This window comes from Montipora foliosa, chromosome 1 (assembly GCF_036669935.1).
Source record: "Montipora foliosa isolate CH-2021 chromosome 1, ASM3666993v2, whole genome shotgun sequence".
In the NCBI taxonomy this organism is placed as follows: domain Eukaryota; kingdom Metazoa; phylum Cnidaria; class Anthozoa; order Scleractinia; family Acroporidae; genus Montipora; species Montipora foliosa.
Genome location: NC_090869.1, coordinates 37,033,276 through 37,052,926, shown reverse-complemented (window position 1 = coordinate 37,052,926; position 19,651 = coordinate 37,033,276). Strand labels below are relative to the sequence as shown.

General features: G+C 40.6%; 2 protein-coding genes across 2 annotated transcripts in view; one reads left to right on the top strand and one right to left on the bottom strand.

Moving 5' to 3' along the window:
* Positions 1-6,422, top strand: part of LOC137997668 (nose resistant to fluoxetine protein 6-like) — a 37,250-nt gene extending 30,828 nt beyond the window's left edge. The window contains exons 13-15 of the mRNA XM_068843797.1: positions 892-1,102; positions 2,564-2,706; positions 5,667-6,422. Coding sequence (XP_068699898.1) covers positions 892-1,102; positions 2,564-2,706; positions 5,667-5,786 — 474 coding nt within the window. The 3' untranslated portion in view covers positions 5,787-6,422. The remainder of the gene's footprint in view (positions 1-891; positions 1,103-2,563; positions 2,707-5,666) is intronic.
* Positions 6,423-10,131: 3,709 nt separating this feature from the next.
* Positions 10,132-19,651, bottom strand: part of LOC137997664 (nose resistant to fluoxetine protein 6-like) — a 36,847-nt gene continuing 27,327 nt past the window's right edge. Inside the window, exons 12-15 of the mRNA XM_068843783.1 lie at positions 19,057-19,198; positions 14,462-14,672; positions 12,048-12,190; positions 10,132-11,810 (exon numbers count right to left, since the gene is read on the bottom strand). Coding sequence (XP_068699884.1) covers positions 11,694-11,810; positions 12,048-12,190; positions 14,462-14,672; positions 19,057-19,198 — 613 coding nt within the window. The 3' untranslated portion in view covers positions 10,132-11,693. The remainder of the gene's footprint in view (positions 11,811-12,047; positions 12,191-14,461; positions 14,673-19,056; positions 19,199-19,651) is intronic.

Below are 19,651 nucleotides of genomic sequence, written 5' to 3'. Positions count from 1 at the left end.
TCGGGTAATAGCCTTGAGATTGCTTTTGAATAAATTTAACAATACCGCATGGTTTTCTTGCTTTATACTCGAGGCTGTCATATGGCAGAAAAGGGCGAAATCTTAAAACACTGACGCGGAAACCACGGGAGACGGTGGCCAATCGCTCCCCACTTTTCGCTTTATTCTTGCGCTGATTTTTCCACAGGTCTCTTTTCACCGAGAGCCTGGAACGTGCTGTCTTGTACAAAATAAGGAGCTCAGTCTAGAAAACAATATGCTGGCAATAAACACAATTCTTTGAAACCAAGGCAAACAAGCAGTATCTCTATAATTATTTAAGTGTTTTCAATTTTTCTTTTTTCACTTCTATTTGTTATTTTTTCGTTTCCAGTGGGAACTATCCGGGTTTCATGGTATTTTCATATTCGCCAGTGTTCGTAAAAGAAACAAAAATCGCAGAAATGGCGTAGAGTCAAGGGGTTAGCTGTTGCCGGAATATATAAGCGGTGTAAATGCATGCAGGACGCCATACCCTCAACTAAGTTGCGAAGCGATGACAAGAGATTGTATTTTGAATGACAGGACATATCACGGAAATGTTCATATATTTGAACTGAGGAAATTGAAATACACGAGAGCAGACGATCATCATAGTTAAGCGATAACACAAATCCAGGGCTTGCCCGTTCCAGCGTTAATTTCTTTTCAGGCTTTAAGCTCTCATGTAGATTGTACTTTGTCCGTATCAAAATAACATCAAGTTCGTAACTGCCCTTTGATGAGAAATGTTATGACCTTCATCCAGAGAGCAGAATCCAAGCATCTGCATCTTTAAAACCTAGGCCCGAATAAAAACCCAAATCGATTCAATGGTGTATACTCCATGTTTTTTTTTTCTTTTGACATCAGAGAAAAATACCAAGACAGATAGTTTGCCTGATTGGCTGGATTGTGGCGACTGCCCTGGGTGTGACTGTTGTGTATGGTATTTACAATTCTACCAAGAAAGGAGGCACGCCATTTAATAAAGCTGAGAACATTACTTACGGCACCTTTAGTCGCTTTACATGGGGTGTGGCGCTTGCATGGGTCATTTACGCTTGCAACAAAGGATATGGAAGTAAGTGAATAACTGAATCAGATCATAATGCAATTATTGATGTTAACGGGGTAATGCGGCCGTAGGATCGATGAGAAACCAGTTGCTTGCCAAGGGCCAAGAGGACAAATGAAAAGTTTATAGTCCTACCCGGTTGACCTCTCGACCATTGCCAAGCAATTACAATCCCGGGTGTGGTTATTAACGATTAACCAAGGAGTTTATTTCTGTACTCCAAAATGTTGTTCAACGGTGATATTTGGCAAAATTTTACATTAGAGGAAATCAATCTTTGAAAAAGAAAAATAAGCAAAAGAAACTTTCACCTAAAATTTGAAAAAATGAAACCAACGTTCACGCTAATCCTGGATTACGTTAATGGGCTTTGAACAAGCGGACCCTGGACAGAAATTCTTGGGACACCTTATAACAATGAGCGCAAAAATCGCTTCAACCTTATATTTTATAAAAATTGCCTTCATAATGGCTCCTCCACCTCCGGCTCCAAGCATTGTTGAAACAAACTGCAGCATTTCTGAGTGTTTCCCGGATTCCAGTCAACCTTGCAAAGAAAGAGGGCAGACTACAATCTCGGACAAAACCTGTTGAGACAAAGCGACATTTTTGGTACTCCAACAACTTATCCAAATGTTCCGCTTAAAACCCACCCTTTCCCCTCCCCTCCCCACAAACTCAATGTTGATTTATCGTGGTCGGAAATTTGCTGTAGAACATATAACAATACTCATCAACATTGACTGAGGGGGGAGGGAAGTAGGTAGGGGAGAGTAAGTAAGGGTGTGTAGAAATGAAGGTGAATTTGTGTCACTGTCTTACAGTTTTGTCCGAGATCGTAGGAGCCCATGAAACCAGTCGTGCACTATTGACTTGATTGTCCCATAATTTTGTCCTGGATTGTGGTTTATCATGAATCAAATTACTTAAAGAGGCTAGGTCACGCTATTTTAGATAATTTTGTTTAACTTTGTTAATTATGAGCTCTAAACGTCAAATTGGCAGAAGAAGAGTCTTACACTTGCAAAATCTCGGCCACATAACAACTGAGAATGATTTTCCAGCTGTGTAAATGACATTTTGATATAGACTGATAAAAACTTGAAAAAAGGTGGGCCGACGTTTTTCAAATTTATCCAAATTCAATCCATTTCAATCCTCTCCAGTTTTGTCCATCCATGTCCCTTCTTGGCTACCCTGTGTTTTGTTAGAGTTCTTCTATAGTTTTGAACAGTTATTTTGATATTTTAGTTAATTCTATGACCATTCGATCAGTGCTGAAATTGCCTAAAATGGCGTGACCTAGCCCCTTTAAAGGACTTAACTTGCGTCGGCTTCTCCTGTAATTTTCCCGGTTTGAATCTTGAGATTTCTCTTAAACATATTTTTAACAATCGTCATTTAAATAGTATTGGTCTTTAACAAATAGCACCTACATTGTCAATCCGTGTGATGGTTGTGTTGCAGGTCTTGTAAACAAGTTCCTATCTGCGTCGTATTGGATTCCATTGAGCCGTTTGACGTACAGCGCGTATTTGCTGCATCCAATGGTCCTTGGAGCTTACTTTGGCTCATTTCAACACACTGTGGAGTATACTGACATGCTATTGGTAACTTCTCATTCATGCTAAAGCTATTTATCATTATAGGACAAAACAATAGCTGAACACAGATTGGTCAAGTATATATCAATTGTGTCACAGACATTCTCTAGACGTTTTAACAACAACATTCTGAAGTAAGGTGGCAAAGTACACTTTCGGAAGTTTGAATGATAAAGAGAGATGATTTTCAATTGCCCTTGAAGATTTCTCTTTTATACACCTTATTCCAAAATGGCCGCCATTTTAGTATTCTTCTGTTTGATTGCAAATTGGGCCCTTTTGGCCTCGTTCAAGGTTAATTTTTTTTAAAATTTTACATTTGAAAGCGAGGCCAAAAGGGTCAATTTGTAATCAAACAATAGAATACTAAAATGGCGGCCATTTTGGAATAAGGCGTATTCACTAAGCCACATCTTTAGAAAGTAAATAAATGTTAAAAATCATATTAAATTATTCTGAAAAAAGTTATCGTAAAGACTTATCGTTTTATTTTGGTCTTGGTGTAGTGAGCTGTTTTCATATTTAACTTATCTCCGCACTACCATATTTACAGGCGATTAGTTTTGATAAACTGGGAGAGACCACGGTCCCACATGTAGCATGCGAAACGTTCAGTTCAGCCGGATTTCCGTCCGTGGCACGTGTTTAATAATCGATCAATGAGCTCTGTTTTGTCTGTCCTGTATTACCTCTAAGGCATTTATTGTTGAGCCCCTGGGCTTGGTAATGGTAATGGTAGCTTTATTTATACAATGTAAATCCTTCAGCAAAGATAACAAAATGATAAAAGATGAAATAATTATTCCTAACTAAACTGACCAACCTAAAATACTCTTAACTACGTACTAAAAGCTGCTTTACAAGGGTTCCGTGTTAAAACACATCCAAAACTGTGGTAACATAGGTTAAGTTTAAAATCGTGTAAAGATGTTGCTGCACGAAGGTCACTTGATAGGCCGTTCTACAACCTCGCTCCGCTGTAAGAGAAACTCTTCTTCAAATAATTGGTGCGGGACTGCGGAAGAGCCAAATTAGTTTCAGTATTCCTTAATGGTATGTTGTTAGGTCGTTCCGAGACACAAATCTAGAACTCGGATACTCAGGGGTCATCCCACGTTAAGATTTATACATCACAACAGCAGCTGATTCCAATCTTTGATATTTGACTTTACGCCAACCCAGTGCCCGGAACAATTCATCTATATTTGAGTCATAATTGGCACTCATTAAAACACGGGCTACACGATTTTGGAGCTTCTGGAGATTTTCAGAGAGACCACTGTCACAGTTTCCCCAGACAGTACTACAGTACATAATTAAAATACGGTTGAACCGGGCTTTTATATCACGTGACGTCACGGTGGCCATTATTGGTGTACCCAAAACTAATCCTCCTGGAATTGAGCTCTATTATTATGCAAACTTTTTGTGTTGTTTCGGCAAGGCAAAGCAAGGTTACTAATCACGTGAATGAAAATACTCTATACATTAATTAATATATTAAAGGGTATAAGATGTTGTATTCGCTTAATTTCGGTCACTCCAGTTCTAAGCAATCTTTTTGCAAATGTTCTGTATATGACATCTCCAGTTCATATTTTGGTCGATGTGCACACCAAGAGATTTCGTAGATGACACCTGCCTTACTGGATGGTCATTTATACTGAAAGAAGGAATTTCAGGAAATGTTGATAACCAACATTAACTCAGTTTTTGTTAAATTGAAGGTCATTTTATTTAGTAAATAAAGCCCTTCTGGCGACTGGTATGTCGGCTGATAATGTCCGTGTTGAATGTGATGGCGGTGCTTCGCATTTTTTTTATGCACTGTTCAAAATTTGACTCGAAAGAAAGCGTGTCGGTCTCAGAAGAAAAAAAATCAACTCATTTTAATTGTCATCGCGAGTCGCAAACTCGAAAACAAGGCGCTTTTTTGCTTAAACTGAAAAAGAAATTTCATTCAACCTTGAAAAACAGCTGAATGTGCAAAGTCTGGATGACATTGTTTTCAAGTGCAGCTGGAATTTTTCCCTCCTTCGAACGGTCGGTTTATGTTTTAGTAAACACAGTGTATTAAATTCTCTACTCTATAAAAAAAATTTTCTACTCTATAAAATGACTCAGTTTAAGTTCGCGTATAGCGAGGATCAAATCTCTTAAGTGTGCTCATAACTATTTATACCTTCAAAGACGTTTAACAGCATGTTTTGGTGACTTTCTTGTTCTCTCCGGAACAGCGTTTGCGCCCAACTTTTTAATGTCACCATCTCTAGTCTCCAGAAAACGAGTTTGTTTTTCTTCCATGCAAAATGAAAACTCTTCTGCTGTCTTTTTTCCACCGGCTTTGTTTCCTTTTACCGGCAATGATCGCTACAGCTACGCAAACGAGGGGTTATTGCGTGATAACTGTCCTGTGACGTAAATTTGCCAATAAAATCGCCCGAAAATTAATGGATGGGTTATAATGACGGATGGCTATGTCAACACCCTCTTGAAATTATAGTTAAGACAGTCGTCAATATGTTTTAAATCTACGCTAGCGAAGGTGAGGCTGGTGTCATCTGCATACATTCTAGGTTGTGAAAAATACCCCTGGGAGGACACCACATTTTACCAATTTTGGAGGAGGCATGAAGGAAATCATTAGACAAGTTTGAGTGCGATTGCTTAAATATGATGCAAACCATTTGTGACAGAAACCGCGTATTCCATAGAATTGCAATTTTGTTAATAGAATATTGTGATCGAAGGTGTCGGAAGCCTTGTTAAATCAAGAAAAACAACGCCATTGTGACGAAACCGCGATCGATATTCATGGCCCAACTATCTGTAGCTTAGAGTAACGCAGTAACCGAAGAGTGTGGAGAACGAAATCCGGATTGATAACGAGAAAGAATACAGTTTTCATTAAGATAGTACATGGTATAACAAGTATTTTAGAGCAATGCATTTGTTTTCTTCTACAGGCATTCTACTTTGTGTCGGCAGTTGTGATGTCCTACGCTGCAGCGTTTGTGCTGGCTGTTTGTGTCGAGTTACCCATGATGCAGTTAGAGAGCGTTTTGTTCTTCAGAAACAAGACGTAATGCATGCAACGATCTTCGATACTGACCCAAACGTGTGCCGTGCATGTAATCATACCATGAGTAGGCACTGCTTATTAAAACCGTTTCCCTTTTTTTTTTTAGAATACGTCACTTATTAAGTGTCTGTAGTTTAGTCCCAGTTTCTGTGTTCGTAGTTTGTACAAGGTTGAATCTCTTCACGTTTCATGATCTTATCAGTCGCGATATAAATTGTAATTTTTAATGACCCATACATGATTCACCCAACATGAATGCGAATTTCATATTACTCGAAAACGACCCAAGATGTTAACAAACAGCCAATCAGATCACGTGTTTTCACAACGCAGCGGCTCAACACAAGAGCTACTGCTGTGCCATGACTTTTGGGGGACTTGCAGCCTTTTATCGAAAATACGCGGACGCCTCAGAATCGAATTTCAGTACAAAGATGGAGTGCGCATTTATATCTCTACATTGATTTCCAATATTTTTATGTTTTCCACTCACCGATTTCAAAACAAATGGAACAGTAACAGAGTCAGTATATGATTGAAAAAAATATAACTACGCAAAAGAGTCAATATCTTCTTCTAACGCTATTTCTAGGGTACATATTTTCCTGTCATTTTATTGCACAATAAAATTGTTTTCTTATTTTTTCTGCGTGGCCTCCCTCTGTAAACATGGTTTGCAACCAATCCCTAAGGACACAGATAACAATGCAGCACTGGACAACTGCTGGTGGACGAACAAAAGGATCTAATTTGAGATCTTTTGTTTTCGTTCTCCATCATGGCGGCGATGCTTATTTCCCTTTCGTAAACGGTCGTTGCCATTTGAAACGGTCGAAGCCATTTTTTAGCTCTGAATTACACTCATTAGGTTTAAGAACTCAAAAGGTTGCGGTTACTGGGAGTTGTCTCGCTGGTCATATGAGTTAGGGTTCGGGTTAGGGTTCTGTTTAGGGTGAGGGCTAAGAAACCGAGTTCGAGTCTTGAAATTTTCGGACTCTTTTTTTCCTCCAGTTTTTCTTTTATAAATGTTTTTTTTTTCCTTTTTTTCTTGATTTTTGTTCATATTTTTTTTAGTTTGCTTCTTTTAATTTTCTTTGAAGTGAAGTGTGTAGTCGACCGTTATAAATGGCATCGACTGTTTCAAATGGCAACGACCGTTCTGAGAAATGGCAACGACCGTTTACGAACGGGAAATTTACGACGGCGATGATGTAACGTGGAAACCACCTTTTGAGAGAGATAGGACGCAGCTGTTTACAACCTCTATAATTTCATTGGATCCTTTTTAGGATGCAGCTCTATTGTTTTTAGGGTTAGGGTCAATCGGTGATTGGTTTTTTGTTTCGATCCATTGTTTTCTGAACCAATCCCGAGAGCCGTTGTAAAAGCTGCGTACTGACCCTTTTGAGAAAGGTGGGCCGTTGTCCACCCCATTTGTGTGAAAAGTGGGTGATGTCGATCACCGTCTTAGGTCCGCTTTGCTGTTCAGATAAGCCCTCCAGCCTAGAAGGGGTAAACTACCAAAAGTACTTATCTTTTTACATCAATTCAAACATGCAATACAAGATGTATTATACAGCTGCAGAAGCAAGACTGGCTTGTAAAAGAAGGCAATCGACTTTGTCGAGCTGCTGGGCTTTGTGCGGCACGACAATAAAACCGTCAACACTTCTGGGGACTTGATGGTGTATTAAGATTGCTTATATTAAAAGTCCTTGAAAATTGATAAGAAAGGGGAAATCCTTAAGGAGTCCTTTAATTTTCCTCAGTGGTCCTTGAAAGTTTGTGAATGCTCTTTGAATAAAATATCTTCAGTTTCAATGCATCGTTTGGGTTATACAAAAGTTGGAAAGCCCAGCAATATGTGGGGAGTTTTTTTGTATTATTCATTTTAGTGTGTTTGCTGTTGAGCATTCGGTTGCATTCGTGTTTTTAGGATAGTTCATTGTCCCTTATTTGACGTACCCTTGGAACCGTGCCTTCTCAAGGGTTAGATATAGCATTACCCTAACCCCTCTCTAGTGATTTCGAAAGTCTTGTCAGACGCATGAATAGGAACGACGCAAGGATTAGCCTCCCACGCAGACATTCCTACGGCTTCGTCACGCGTTCCTACCCCATTAACGGCTGGTGAAACGAAAAACCCTTCCGTTCGTGGATTACGGACCAATCAGAAGCCGTTTTCCAGTTTTGGATAAACTCTTGTTTTGTATGACATTCTTCCGCAGCATGTGATTGGCTATGTACAACACAATTAGTCGATGCTGATTGGTGTATACATGTATATTTCAAATTGTAGGCAAAGAGCCGTTGAACGGAAGTGCTTTTTCGTTTCGGCAGACGTTAGTGGGGGAGGAACGCCTGACGAAGCCCTACGAAAGTCTGCAAGGGAGGCTACGCAAGAATAGGCGAACGTGCGCCGAAATGTTAATAAAAAGACGAAAAGTAAAACAGCAGAAGGGAAGGCTACATTTTCATCTTGTTTGGTCATAGTTAATTGAGGGGACTGGTTTTGAAGCTCGGCAGACATCGAAGGAGCAAACTAAGATGCCAAGATTTAGGTTGGAAACTCCACGACCGTGCACAATCTTTTGTTTTGCGCTCATAAACTATGCATAAATTAAGTAACCACCACGTTTCTATTGGTTACTTCCTCAGTAGGGAGTAAACAACTATTGTGTTTTGTGCACGGTCAAGGCCAAAAAAGAGAGCAAAAACATACAGGTTTCATAACCATAGACCCATATCACTCAATGTCCAAACAAAAGATTTTCCCATCAAACCTCTCATTCAGCGTGAAGCTAGACGGGCAAAGACAATGCAAAGACGAAGCTTTTATTCCCCACGGACTCCAAAATGGCCGCCGTGTGATAAAGGTGTATGCCCCTCTATGAACTATGGTTTGGTTCAAGTGTTGTTTCTTCAAGATGCGCCCGTGCAGAACAATTGTAATTATTTTTACTTCATGTCATTGTCTCTTGATTTGAAAAGAAAACAAGTTTTTCATATACCGGATCCGAAATAATTAATGTCCATAAAACAAAAGAACAAAATGAACATAACAATACCTACTTAATTAGCAAGGCCTAATCGGAATAACAATGGTTCTTTTTTCCTCCGCCATTTTAGTCCGGTATAAGAAAGATCACCCATGAATGTGGTCCTTGAAAAGTCTGGAAAAGTCCTTGATTTTCTTCCGCAAGTTTTGTATGAATTGTGAATTGGCTTAATGAACAAAAACAATGACTCAGCACGCCCTGCACGTGCGTTTTGCATTTGGGTACATTTCTCCGCCGTCCTCGTTCTGACAACTAAAGCGGCCTTCACACGGCAAACTTGAGTTTGCAAACTCAAGTTGGTGTGTATGAACGGCACAAAAACAGTCGGCAAACACGTTGGCAAACTGTTGGCGACAAATAGAACTTGTCTCTATTCTCGCCAATAGTTTGCCAACATGTTTGACAACTGTTGTTGTGTCTTTCACACACACCAACTTGAGTTGCCAACACGAGTTCGCAAACGTAGGTTTGCCGTGTGAAGGCCGCTTTAGGGAGCTTACGCAACAGGACGGCTGGAAGACTCAGGACGGCAGAATGGCGAAAAAATCTCTCGCGAGACTGTGTATTCCCGGTCTTACGCGACATTTTTTCGTCATTCTGCCGTCCTGAGTCTTCCAGCCATCCTGTTGCGTAAGTTCCCTAACAACGTGAATTGACCAAATTTGAGGTTGTGTACAGGGCGTGAGAACCTGACAAAACATTTCAAACTTTTTTCCCGAACAACCACACCGTTCATGCCAATTTTATTCCTGAAATGTTCATACACACTTTCCATTCCGAACGACTTGGAGTTATTACGAAATTAGCACCTCCCGTAAACTCCCTATGCCAGTATCAAAAAGAAAATTATTTGCAAAAAAAGAACTTGTGTTTCGTTTGCGAAATGGTGAGGGCAGGAGAAAAGATAAACTACTGTAATGTGGTCACTTGGTCTGTCATATTTATTTCGAATCTTAAAAACAATATCGAGAAAAACACCCCTATGTGAGAAGAAACATGGGAAGACTGACCGTAAGCATCATATTTTACAATTTTACAGAGGAATTGATGAAAAGCACAAGTCGTAAAGTTGGGCTTTTTAAAGGAAATCCTGCGCTACACTCGACTACAAAAAAGGTGTATAGAAGAATTGAGCTCAATTCCAAGAGGACTGGTCTGGGCATAAACATAGCCGCCAACAAGTAAAGTGGCCTGATGTAAGAACTTCGTGAAGATAAACAAGGTTTTAAAATCAAATTTGCCAAGTGCTTACTACTCTCAACATAAAACAAAGATGAATGTTTTCACACATTAGTCGGACAAGCCTTTAATCAACTACAGTGTATGATAAAATACGTTTTACCATAATTAAAAGGAAGCCCAGATGATCAGTCCCAGGGCTTCCTTTCAAACGGCCGTGTAAATCAGCGAGTTAAGCGAGTGTAATTAAAAATACAATGAGTGTAATTAAAAATACAATGAGTGTAATCAAAAATATATAAAATCGTTAAGTTTGCATTTTTCTTATTTTGAAAAGTTATACATGACTTCGTATTTAAACCACAATCTATTGCTTAGGTCTACTGGTTTCTGTTCTGCTAGAAAGAACCGTTGGTTGATCAACCATTTAGAGCGGCAACGAAACACAAGGCGGGTCAACGTGTCACGTGCCACAGACCACATTAGGGACTTTACGATTTACGACGCGGTCGTCAACGAGAACGCCTCGAAACAGCAATATCATTGGTTAAAAGAGAAAAAGTAATTGTGCTGCACGCGTGGCACGCATTTTAGCACAAATTCGTGCGGTTCTCTGCTTAACAACGACCTGAAATCACCAAATTTCTGGTTTTGACGATAACGCGAGCATTTAAATGTGAATCTTTCATTGTCTATTTTTACTCCCAAACCACTCGTGCCAATTTATTTCTAGGACACTTCACCCACATTGTACGACGCGAACGAGATGACCTAACGGCGAGAAACTTACGATAGTGCAAAGTTATATTTTGAGGTGACGTTTTCATCAACGTCGCCGTCGTAGATCGTAAAGTCCCTATTCATAAATGGCGACCACCTTCCTGGTATCAACGTTATCATTACCATTTGTTCCATGCGCATCCAGTTCTGGCAAATCGAGATTTCTCTTCATGGTGTTCAAACTACATTGTGTAATAATGAATCGCTTTAATTTATATGTGCGCGCACAATACTGAACCTTCTCAGGATTTTGCCTCTGAGCAAACTGAATTCATGACATCAACCTACTTTAAATTTCGAGGGCAACTAAGCAGGGTCAATGAATTTATTTAAGCTCTCGCTCCAACAACTTGACAAAATCTCCCTCCCCTGGCCTCTCTCCTAGTTCCACGACAGAGAAATACTTTATAGAGCGTTTGCAGTAAACAACACGAAGTTTCGACTTTATGTAATAGTGACCAATTAAGAAAACAATTTTTTTTCCGGCGGTGATTCAACGTATGAATCAGTGGTCGTGGTCTGGATACCACTGTTAAAGTGTATGTAAAGGGAATGCTGCTTTTTTTTCAGTTAAAAAAAAACATTTGGAATAACTACATAACTACTTTAAAAGTGTAAAACATCTAAGATTTGACACGAGATTAAACGTGTAGGCTCGACTACAAGCCGCTGTTTCGGGAGCCGGCGCTCGGAACGAAGACCGGACTCGAGAAAGTGGCAGAAATAGAGCCTATTAAAAGCTGTCTAGTTTTACTATGAAGTATTACCTCCTAAAATCACTAAGGTGACGTAATTTTTCAATACTGAAAACTACACTGATGACTACATTACAGCTGAGAACTAACACGAGAGAAAAGGGTTCAAACGCGGAGACGTACGGTAGGCTTGCAGGCTCATTTCTTTTTGAAAAACAACACACTCTCCAACTGCATGAATGGAAACTCAACGCAAACAGCCAGCACATAAGCAGAAGCATACGACATCACCACCACTGCCACGAAGTAAAATGCCTGCAGAAGAAAGCAAACCAAAGAATGAGTAAAACGAGTTCCCTTAGTATACCCATGTAATAAAATACTCTAAGGTCCACTTACAAAGCCGCGAAACTATCAAAAGGGCAAGAGTGGTAGCAGAGAGAGACTTTACAATTTCACAATTGGGTCCTCGTAACCTCCACGAAAAAAGATAAACACTGATAAATGCTAGACAGTGATGGGGGTGCCTGTACATGTACAATAAATACTTACAAAGAACATGTCAGTGTATTCTGCAGTGTTTCGAAAGGACCCAAAGTAAACGCCCAGGACTATCGGGTGTACCAAATACGCGCTGTACGTCAGGCGGCTCAGTGGAATCCAATAAGACGCGGATAGGATCTTGTTTACAAGGCCTGAAACACAAATATCACATGGAATGACGCATAGGCGCTGCTTTGGTAATGAATGTAGCCATTTCGCAGGTCCGGTAAACCCGGTCGTAATTTAGCCTACATTCAGAAATGGCGGCCAACGTGAGACTTCACTGTATATAAATAATCCTTCTGTTCTTTAAATTTTGCCAACGACAGAACACAGAATTCTTTGTTTCGACAGCCAATAGATCTCTGGCCACAGTTGTTGAAACGTTGGATAGTGCCATCCTCTGGATAAACGTCTATCCAGTGGATAATGCAATTGGTTTGCCTAATACTTATCCACTGCATAGTGATTTACCCGATGGATAGCGCTATCCAACGTTTCAACAAACGGGGCCTGGTTGGCACATTAATGACAATATGTGACGTAACGGTGAGTATCGCTATATTAATTATAAGTCTTCTGTCCTTATACTAATTAGAAAAACTATCCTCATTAGCATAGCCCAAACTCATAACAAACACCTTTGAACGAGGCTACCTGGTATGATTAGCTTCTTAAACTCCCTAATCTTCAACCGGAAAGCACTAGATAACATCGACCTAAACCTGGTGAGCCATATAAGTTTCTTTATACCCGTTACAGGATCCATTCCGACAGTGGGAAGAGCGCCGGAAATTTGTTAGCTGCAAGTTGAAAGACTGAAAATATTCCGTAATAAAATACTGCTAAAATCCATTACGTATTGAACAGCTTGTTAGTAATATAAACCGGAAAGGTCTACTGACCGTTCTATGACTGAAATAATCCTCGCCGTGATCGATTAGAAGCGAGAGAGCGAGGAGCGAGCGAAAACGAAGGGATCATCTGTCAAGACTCCGCTGACATATCGATGGCTCACCAAGTTTAGGTCGATGTTATCTAGTGCTTTCCTCTTACAAATCGTACAAATCGTACAAATCGAGGGAACATTGCTTTAATGCTAATACAAAGACTCCTAGTGCCACTTACGAAGGACACGTTTCACCCGATTATTGATGTCGCCTCTGCGCAGGTTCCATATTAGAATTTTGGACTATAGTGTCTGAGATCTTAAATCGCCTTGTCGAGGAAATGGAAATCAAACTCTTGACATCTTTATACCCAATAGGAGTGTAAGGCCCGGTTCAGACGCTGTACTTCACATGAGCCGAATCTACTTCATCGAATTAAGTTCACGTGAAGTACGACGTCTGAGGCCCAGGTCAACCGTCGAATTTTCCATGTTTGACTCAATTAAGTTCGACGAACTGTATTTGGATCGACTCACACGTTCTATCCGTCCGCCTCAGACGGATAGAACGTGTAAAGATCGAGTCTGGGGCAAACTTCCGACTTTTCGTGAGTGGAACATAATTCATAAATTATAACTTTGTATGATAATGTATATTTTGGCCTCGACATCAAAATATTTTTTACAGAGCATGGGTTGTCAGAATGTGTGTGTGTTTTTTTTTTGCCAGTCTATTATAAACATCACGAGTTAGCGAGCAAGGTTGAATTCAACGCCGGTAAATGACGGCGAAGACCTGTATTGTGTGTTTTCGTAAACACGAAATGCGTGTGCCTCATGATTTCCAAAAATCCAACGAACATTAGTTGAATTTTTTTCGTGATAGGAATAGCGGGGTTGTCACTGAGGAATGAGCATTCCACCGAATTTGTCACAAGATCAGCATTTTCGGCAGTATGGAACGTCGTTTTCTAGAACTACAAAGCATGTAAACACTTCTTTCGAGTATTAATTTGCGCCATTTTGCTGGAATCCCGCTGACTGAGAGATTCGCTTTTGCATTTGGTTCGACGTTAAGTTGGACGTTTGACCCAACATTTTAAATTTAGGTCGACCCAAATTAATTTGGATTGACCCAAACCAGCATTTAGTTCGTCTCATGCGAAGTCCGACGTTTGGCCCGGGCCTGAATGAATTCAGAACGACCGGTCTAATCCGGATCGGCCAAGCAATTTTTCCTGCCTGCCTTAGCCGCGTATTACGGCTGTGGAGCGGCTTTGATCCAGACGCCCTACTTCCCATGAGCCAAATCAAATGCATTTTGTTCAGTCATAGTATGCTTCTGTGAATTAATTTCGGCGCAATGAAGTTCGGCGTCTGCATCAATTCAGCCCGGATTAATTAATTTGGGTCGGTCTAAATTCGAATTCGATTCGGCTCATGTGAAGTACGCGCCTGAACCGGGCCTAACTTCCTTCGCCAACTTGAAAATCCTGTTAATGAAACATTTCATTTTACTTTATTTTAAACTTACTTCCATATCCCTTGTTGCAGGCATAAATGACCCAAGCAAGAGACAAACCCCATGTAAAGCGACTGAAGGTACCATACAAAATGTTCTCAGTTTTATTGAACGGTTTGCCTCCATGTTTGGTAGCACCGTAAATGCCATACACAATGGTGAGTCCAAGAATAGTGGCCAAACACCAGCCAATCACCGTCACTGTCTGTCTTGGTACCTTATTCTGAAATAGATGGACTGACCGATATCATCATTCATTCTGATTACAGTGAGAAAATATTTAGATAAATATTGCATCGTTTATTAATTCAACAATTCTGTTCGAGGTCATGTATTGTCTAAGATTATCATTATTATTATCATCATCATCATCATTATGAGAAGTAGCAGTGTCAGTGGCAGTGGTAAGATCATCATTATTAATAACGCATTTTAAAACTTAAAAATACCTCTTAATCCTAATACAGCACTTTAAGGTGCTACTACGACCACGTGACACAAGTTTTAAGCTTTGATTTCAAAAACACACCCGTTTATTTTAACTGGAATTTTCGTATTTAATAATCCGCCATTACTAACTTTAAAATCTTGAGAGAGCTGGATCGAAGCGAAAGTGACATCATGATGAATGCAATGCTTGTGTATGCGACTGAATTAATATGTAGCACGGGAGTTTCGGGCTTTCAGGCTATTAAACTCGTTTTTTCTTTTTTGCAATTGTTTGTAATCTCGCAATCTGGCCCGGGTTGCTGGAGGCACGGTTTGCGCTAACCAGCGGTTTGCGGTTTACACTAACCAGCGCTAAATCCCATACAAACCTATAGGTTTTGATACCACTTAACCAACGGTTAGCACTAAACCAGGCTTCGAGCAACCGGTCCCTGATTGGCAAAATTGCCGTTGTCGATAAGAGTCTAGACAACGCTGCTCGCGTCATGCTCGAGTCAATTTGTCACGCAATGCAATAGCCAATCGGGAACGCTCATTTTGGAAAATAAACCAATCATATTGCGAGAAAGTTATAGACAACGGTTGCTCTTTCTTCGTGTCATGATTTTGGTAACGCCCTGAAATAAACACTTTCTTTGGTGTTAAATATTGTGGTAAAAAACAAATCGAAAATGGTTCAGCGTTGTCTGTATTCTTATCGAAAACGATATTCGTCACCACAGTGGTGAAAATGTTGTGGACTCACGAGGCATTTGTTAATTTCACTTTATTTTAACATACACATACATGCGAACTTCATACATAGAACATTAATTACATTAATTACGAAATCTAACAAGTCCAAACGTTACAACCAACTGTACTAGTTAAAACAGGTGACCATTTAAGCAACTTAGAAGAAGTTCTGAAGCGTTTTGCAGAAGCTGGATTGCGTTTTAAGAGAAGTGTGTGTTTATGCAGCCTCAAGTGACGTATCTGGGTCACAAGGTTAGCAAGGAAGGAATACAGCCCATGGATGATAAAGTTGAGGCAATCACCAATGCACCCTCTCCAACCAACGTGTCGAAACTGAAATCCTATCTGGGGTTGATTAACTATTACCAGAAGTTCCTTCCTAATCTGTCGAGTCTACTCGCTCCTTTGCACTTGATCGGTTGCTGCAGAAGAACATCCGTTGGAATTGGGGCCGAAAAGAAGAACAAGCGTTTGAAGAATCAAAGTTGTCCAGAAGTCATCGAAACTATTGATACATTTCGACGACCAAAAGGAACTGACATTAGCCTGAGATGCATCTCAAAAACGGTTTGGGAGCAGTGCTCTCAAACAAGATGGAGGATGGTTCTGAACATCCTATTTGTTTTGCTTCTCTAACACTGACACAGACTGAGAGAAACTACACAAATTTGGAGAGGGAGGCTCTATCCATAGTGTTTGGAGTTAAGAAATTCCATCGATACCTCTTTGGTCGACCCTTCACTTTGATGACGGACCACAAGCCCTTAGAATCATTGTTCAATGAGAAGAAACCCATTCCTACCATGGCTGTGGCTAGAATTCAACGTTGGGCGTTGACTCTCGCTGCATACAAATATACTATTGAATATAAGCCTGGAGCACAGAGTTTTGAGTCGATTCCGTATCACCCCTCAAACAGTTCCGTCTGGTGAACTCTTGTTGGGAAGGAAACCGAGGTCAAGATTGGACTTAGTATATCCTGAAGTGGGCAGAAAAGTGCGTGCCCGCTAGTGTGTTCAGAAAGAGAAGCATGACTTGGATGTGAAGCGCATCGTAAAGGAAGGAGACGAGGTGTATGCTAGAAGCTTCAGTCAAGATCCAAAGTGGATGCTTGGTATAGTGCAACAGTCAAACGAGCCCATTTCATTTGAGGTTGAACTAGAAGACGGTCGGAAGTGGAGACGACATCAAGACAATCTGATCCGGAGAGAAAGCGACCCCCAAATGTTGACTGAAGCTCCTGCAGAACCGCCAGAAACCCCCTTACCTGAATCTGATAGGGCCAAGACGATTATTCACACTGACGAAAATGACGCAAACGATCAAGAAACTAAGACACCCGCTGTGCCCGTGGTTACAGATATCCCCAAAGGCCCGGATGTTAGCCAAGTGAGAGGGGTTACCCAGTCCGAATTCGACGCCGTCCTCAACATTTGATTGACTTTGTTCTTAGTTACTAGTGGTTGAAGACATTGCAGACTGAACTTAACTGTTTATCAGTCTTGATATTCTGTTTTATTGATGTTACACTTAGTGGGGGAGTGTGGTATCCTTAGCAACCACTCCTTGTGTAATTTTACTGCGAGTTGGATCTTTAAATAATCGAGCACGTGTTTCCTGAGTTCCCTGAAAATAAAGTTAGCACCTTGTATTGAAATGCCTTAAGTTAAGCCGGTTCAAATACTACTTTATGAGATCAAGTGTATACTTCCAATAGTTGGTGGACTGATAACCGGAAGTCCCGTTTGAGATTTAGGGCAAAATTTGGCTCCTCAGCCTTAATAGAAACTCGTGCTTTGCATATATAATAAACTGCACTGACATGCTGAAATTTTTAGCTAGTGAGTAAATGACGTCACTTTCCCTAGATTACACCCTCTGAGGTCCACTCGGTCAGTTTTGAACGTGAGTAATGGCAGACCGGCGTGAAATCCAAGTTACACTCAAAGTAAATTGCCTTTGGGTAAAAATCAAAGTTAAAAAAAATGCCAGTGAGAAATAAACGGAGTGATTTTTTTAAATCACAGTGGCATTTTTAAGCGCCTGTAACACATAACCAACCATTGATAAATCTATAAACCTTCTAGCTACAATTTCAACTGCATAAAAGCGCAAGAAGGCCGCTATAAAAATGTTGTAACTAGACTATAAAAGCTATTCCGTGTTAAACCTGACACCTATCGAAATACTCATTGAAAATCCTACAACTAGACTTAATATGAAAGGGGAGTGGCTGAATGTCTTAAAATCAAGAAGTATCGTCTATAAGGAAGCTAACACGGTGGCGCGAAGATATGAATTTTATGTTCGCATGGTCAGGTGATGTGTGAGGTTGACGAGAATGGATATACGTACTTGGTGGAAGGTATGGATATTATGCAGAAGGAGATGAACGAGAAGGTCAAGCAGGGGTATATTTGAGGACGGTGAACCTGGTGATGAGGTTGAATTTGTACTGTAGAAATTTGATTAGGGTGACAGGGATTTTACATTGGCGTGATGGGGAACTGAGGGTGATGCATGCGAAGACGAGGAAACGTTGATGATGATGTTTGGGGCGTTCTACGAGAAGGAGAGTTTAGTGAGGTTGTACATGAAGAGAAAGGAGGTGTAAGGGAATTGATCAGTGTGTGATTGTGTGAAGCAGGAGGAGAAGAAGTCGGTTGGGCATTTGGCGAGTGGTTGTACTGGTTTGGCGAAGAGGGAATATCGGAAGAGGCATGATCCGATGGGGTTGAGGGTGTACTTGGAGCTTTGTTGGAAGTATGGTGTGCTGATGTGTGGAATAAGAAGGTTCCGGATGAGGAGATGGGGGTGTCAGAGGATGGCAATATGGAGATCTGGTGGGATAGGAGCGTCGAGACCACACAGAAGATAGAACAAAATCTTCCAGACTTTATCGTGGTGGATCGAGCGGCCCAGGGGTTTCTCGGTGCCTTGGGATAAAAACGTGGTGACTGAAGAGGACGAGAAAATCGTCAACTATACTCCTCTCGAAAAGGAAATCGAGGTGTCTACGGTAATTGTGCTACTGGTGGTTGGCTAAGTGTGGTGTCTGCAGGCCTCCGAAGTCATTGGGACCACCCGAATCTTCCAGAAGACGCTTAGTCTCTGAACCCCAGGTACGGAGCAGAGCTTAAGCAGTGTTTACGCCTGCAGAGTTTCGTTGGTTGCTCTGTTCAGAGAAAGTCAAAAACTTATCATAATTATTATTATCGTTCTCGTTCTCGTTATCATATGACTAGTGCTTGTCGCCGATATAACTAGCACTTTGATTGGCTAAGTGAAAGGACAATAATGCCAAATTGGCACTTCTCTTTGTTTGGTCGTTGTTTGATGTGAATGTCAGCGAAGTTTACCTTAACATATTGTTAGGAAAGAAGTGTTTTTTCCAACTTAACTGTAGACGTTTGTTTACGTACCAGTGGACTTTTGTGGGGTGCGGTCATTTCAATGAAGATCAGATAGCCGAGCGCAATACCCACAAGGTAGGGGCTAATACGGCAATAGGGCTTGATATACACCAGATCGGAATAGTTATCGCCGGGTTGTTGTTTTTGAAACCTAAACCAAAGACAGATAAATTGTTAGTGAGTTAACACACTGAAACCGCTGCAAATCGTTAGTTCTTGGTAATGTACGCATAATAAGTGATAGGGTATGAAATTCAATGGATTGTCTTGAAATTTTGCCCGAGGACTCCCAAGATACCAAGCTGAAATACCGTGTGAGCAATTCCCGTTTTTTAAAATTGAACTCTCTGAGCAACCAATCGGAATATCAAAAAAGCTTCATACGGTTTTGAGGATAAACGCCTTGTGAATTACATTATCCAGAAGGGAGCCCTTTTCATTAAAATTCGATACCCGATAAATTCGATCAGAGAGACATTGCATGGTCGCTCAAGGTTCTTGGGCCTTGCTCGTCTTTCGATTAGATAAAGTGAAAAAGAAAATTAATTACCCGGAAAGTGCATTTCATAACTTTCAATGCATGTATAGTTTATGGCGGTTGCGC